This window comes from Penaeus vannamei, chromosome 34 (assembly GCF_042767895.1).
Source record: "Penaeus vannamei isolate JL-2024 chromosome 34, ASM4276789v1, whole genome shotgun sequence".
Classification (NCBI taxonomy): Eukaryota; Metazoa; Arthropoda; class Malacostraca; order Decapoda; family Penaeidae; genus Penaeus; species Penaeus vannamei.
This window is the reverse complement of record NC_091582.1, coordinates 7,166,368-7,170,127: the sequence shown is the minus strand read 5'-3', so window position 1 is coordinate 7,170,127 and position 3,760 is coordinate 7,166,368. Positions and strand designations below refer to the sequence as shown.

The window sequence follows — 3,760 nt, the reverse complement described above, 5'->3', positions numbered from 1 at the left end:
TCTTAGGCATTGTCTGGAACCTCACATGCTCAGTCTTTACGCTCTAGAGCACATCAGACTGCAAACGACTTGTTGCTGTACAACTTGTTATGTGGATGAATGCTGTTGTTCATGGATGAACCAGAACCAAATATACAGTGTCAATGTGTCAGGAGCTTTTTTAGGGATAAGAGGGTTCACCCAGGCAAAATGGACTAGCAGTTTTTGAGGTGATTTCAGCAGCGGCACAATTTGGCAGGGACATCATCATGTGCATGGATCTCAAGGTACAATATACCTATTGTAGCCTCGGGATTGCCTGAGACCTTATGGATGGTTTCTTATTTAGAGCGACCAGCCGCATGGTCGGGAGTAATATACATCACCAGTACTATGTAAACCTTACTGAAGCCACAATGAAGGAATTGAGGAAACGGCTGTTCTGTAATATATAATGATTGTTAGGTTTAAACGACTGTTCTGTAATGTATATTGATTGTTAGGTTTACAATGTTCTTACTCGAAGCGTAGTATCAAATCTATTAGCAGGCGCATCACGGATGTAACTGCATGGGAATTCAGAAATATAATTGTTGATTTAAGGGGTTTAATTTTTTTTTTTTTTTTTTTTAAAGAGACCTGGCATCTAGAAGTATTCCCTTATTTTCCAACCACTTGAGCTCCTTAGCTCGATTGCCTCTATCAATGGCTCTTAACCTTCTTAGCCACAGACTCCTTTAAGAATCCGATTAAAGGTATGTACCCCCTTTCCTAGAAATATTCACGTAAACACAACTTGGCATACAATTGGCATAATAGGCCTATGATTTATTTATTGCGAATTGATCGTCTCATACATGTACGAGACAATCATACCCTGTCAGAAATATTTTCTTCCAGTTCACCTGGTCTGTTTCATTTGTGGATTTCTATGGTAGATTTTCTACTTGGACTTGAATTGGCCCGCCAGTGAGGCTTATGGTCCTCAGCAGCCACTATGAGCAGAAAGACTGGGTGCTGCCTTAACGACAGGAACACAGCAGGGAGAGGGACCTTCGCAACAGGGGCTGGAGTTCATGACGAAAGGGCATCGGAATTGTCTAATAGCTTGTTGGTTTTAAGTAGTTGCTATGAATCCAGGTAAGCCATGGGAGAGGGGGATAAGCCATGCATTTTACCACTGCATTCTTTTTCCCATCACCTGTAGCCTGCTGTTTCATTCACCTACCTAGTGGGCTGGTCCACATTATGGTCCATCAGAATGATGGACCAGGGTTCGCAGTGAGGTTAATTAACCTAACATCTGTGGTGGACCGGTCCACATGGTCCAGTGATACATTTATAACTGGGCTGTTCCACATCGTGGTCCATCAAACTGTCTATGATGGCCTTGTCTAAGGAATGGTCTATCAGCCTGACGTCTCCAGTGGGCTGGTTCGCATAATGTTCCCATCAGCATAATGTCCTCATCAGCTGGTCCACAATGAAGCCACTAAACTTTATATTTGCAATTGGTGGTCCACATTGTAATCCATCACCTCGATGTCTGTGGCGGGTTGGTCCACCATGTTAATAGTGGGCTGGTCCACACTGTGGTCCATCAGCCTGTTGCCTCCAATGGGCTGGCCCATGACGCGGTCCATCAGCCCACAGTTGTTGTCAGTCCATTTAAGGTCTAATTGATAGTCTAACCTTGTGCTTATCCAAGCGATATACCTTGTCATTTACACGTCCAGGAAGGTTGCTCTTCTGCTTACCCATGGCCTCTTACGAATATTTCTCGCTTATTATTTTTATTGGCACGGCTCGCTCACGTGTGAAATACGGTGTGTAAATGCCGTAGATTTTCCCCTTACCCCCCCGGTTAGGGGCGTCGTAGTAGATAGGGTTTCTGCTACGACTGATTTTAGGAAACATTTTTGTGGGTTGTTAGTCAGATGGCGGGGAAGAATTTCAAACCATTCCAAGTGAATATTTAATAGAAAAGAGTATAAATTCAGTATATTCTTATTATTGCATAAACTATTCTGTTTGTAGTATTTTTCTGTTTAATAAGTGGTGGATCGGATAATGAAACAAACAGTAAAAATGGGATTTTTTTGTCAACATGAAATACTTCGTGACAATTACAAAACCTGTTGGATAGTGCCTAACAAAAACTATAAAAAAGTTAAATTCTTTGCCAAAAATGTTTATGATCTCTATCCATTTATTTGTTCAGACATGGGTACTCATTGTCACTCATCATCATCTTCAGAAACGTCAGTTTTATCTTCTGCATATCGTGTACATGTTCCTATATTCTCTGTTATTCCTAAATTGTATTAGCTGTCATTTAGGAGTAGCCTTGTCATATGAAGCATTACAGAAAGAATTTATGATGAAAGCCTATTCATCAAATGTTTTCATATGGTTTATACATGGAAATACTCTTCTGACTGCTGCACTTGAGTGAGGCAAGCACAGTCAATCAAGCATGGAGGCAAGCAGGTGTGGATGCATGGGTCCATTATCGCCTCTTTTTACCTTACTTCTTTTTACCCAAAGCTGAGTTGCGCTGAGAATAGAGCTCAGTGCATCAGGGTTTTCTTAGCGCACTCCATTCCGTGATTATATTTTGGGCAGTGGGAAGGCTAACAAGGGAAGGGGTGAGGTCGTTACCCGTCGCGGTTGGCAGGACGTCCTGTACGTGCCACCAAGGTCTATATAAGTGTATAAGTACTTATATAGACCTTGCATGCCACATCCATTGTTATTTTAGTTTATTGATTATAGTTTCACAGAGGTAGTTCCACAAGCGCTTAGCCACCAAGGAGTCAATTATATATATGCACACACACACACACACACACACACACACACACACACACACACACACACACACACACACACACACACACACACACACACACACACAAACACAAACACACACACACACACACACACACACACACACACACACACACACACACACACACACACACACACACGCACACGCTCACACACATCAATAAAAATAGATAATGCTGCTCGTCAATTATCATTTTAACGGTTATGGTAATAGTTTCGTTGATAACGATGATGATGACAATAATGATGTGAAAATGTTAACAATAATGATGAAAATAATGATGGATGATAATGATAAATATGATATTGTTACGTAACACAGACAGATTCACAAGTCTAAGTGCCTCACACAACCCACCCTATATGGCAGGATGCTACACTTCTGTAACTGCCTGTCCCACTGGGTTCGGCGAGCAGCCTTTGACGAGTGTCTTCGCACTCAGGCACTAAATGAAGTTGGCGGGGGTGAAGGACAAACAGGTAGCAATCCACGCTTTATTGGCGTGCCACAAAGTTTATTTGCAGGTACTAATCACTACTCACCAGGGAAAGGAGGTCACCTCACACACATGCACAGCTCAATCACCTTATTCCGTCTCTGTGTCCTCCTTAGAGAGAGCAGCACAATCGAGATCGCAGCTACAGTCACGAACCATCCTCGCTCTTCCATATCCCTTCTCGAACAGCCCGCCACTCCCCTCTCGGAGCCAATCACGATGCCGGATTCTCGTCCCAGCTTGCAGGCAGCCAATCACGCAACGGCGCGTTTTTGGCGGGCTTTTCGGCGCCCCGAGCATTCACATATTTTGGCGGGCTTTTTTCATCGCCACGAACACAAACACACTTACATTATTATAGGACACTTTTTATAACATAATACACTTTTTGTAACTATATTATGATAATGATATGATAATATCCGTATTGATAC

The 3,760-nt window shown here is 42.5% G+C and overlaps 1 protein-coding gene across 1 annotated transcript in view; it reads left to right on the top strand.

The window, feature by feature from the left end:
• Window positions 1–2,086: 2,086 nt before the first annotated feature.
• The window catches only part of LOC113822930 (uncharacterized), an 8,407-nt gene continuing 6,733 nt past the window's right edge, over window positions 2,087–3,760 (top strand). The window contains exons 1-3 of the mRNA XM_070113414.1: window positions 2,087–2,124; window positions 2,308–2,430; window positions 3,200–3,584. Of these exons, the coding sequence (XP_069969515.1) occupies window positions 2,087–2,124; window positions 2,308–2,430; window positions 3,200–3,584 (546 nt within the window). The remainder of the gene's footprint in view (window positions 2,125–2,307; window positions 2,431–3,199; window positions 3,585–3,760) is intronic.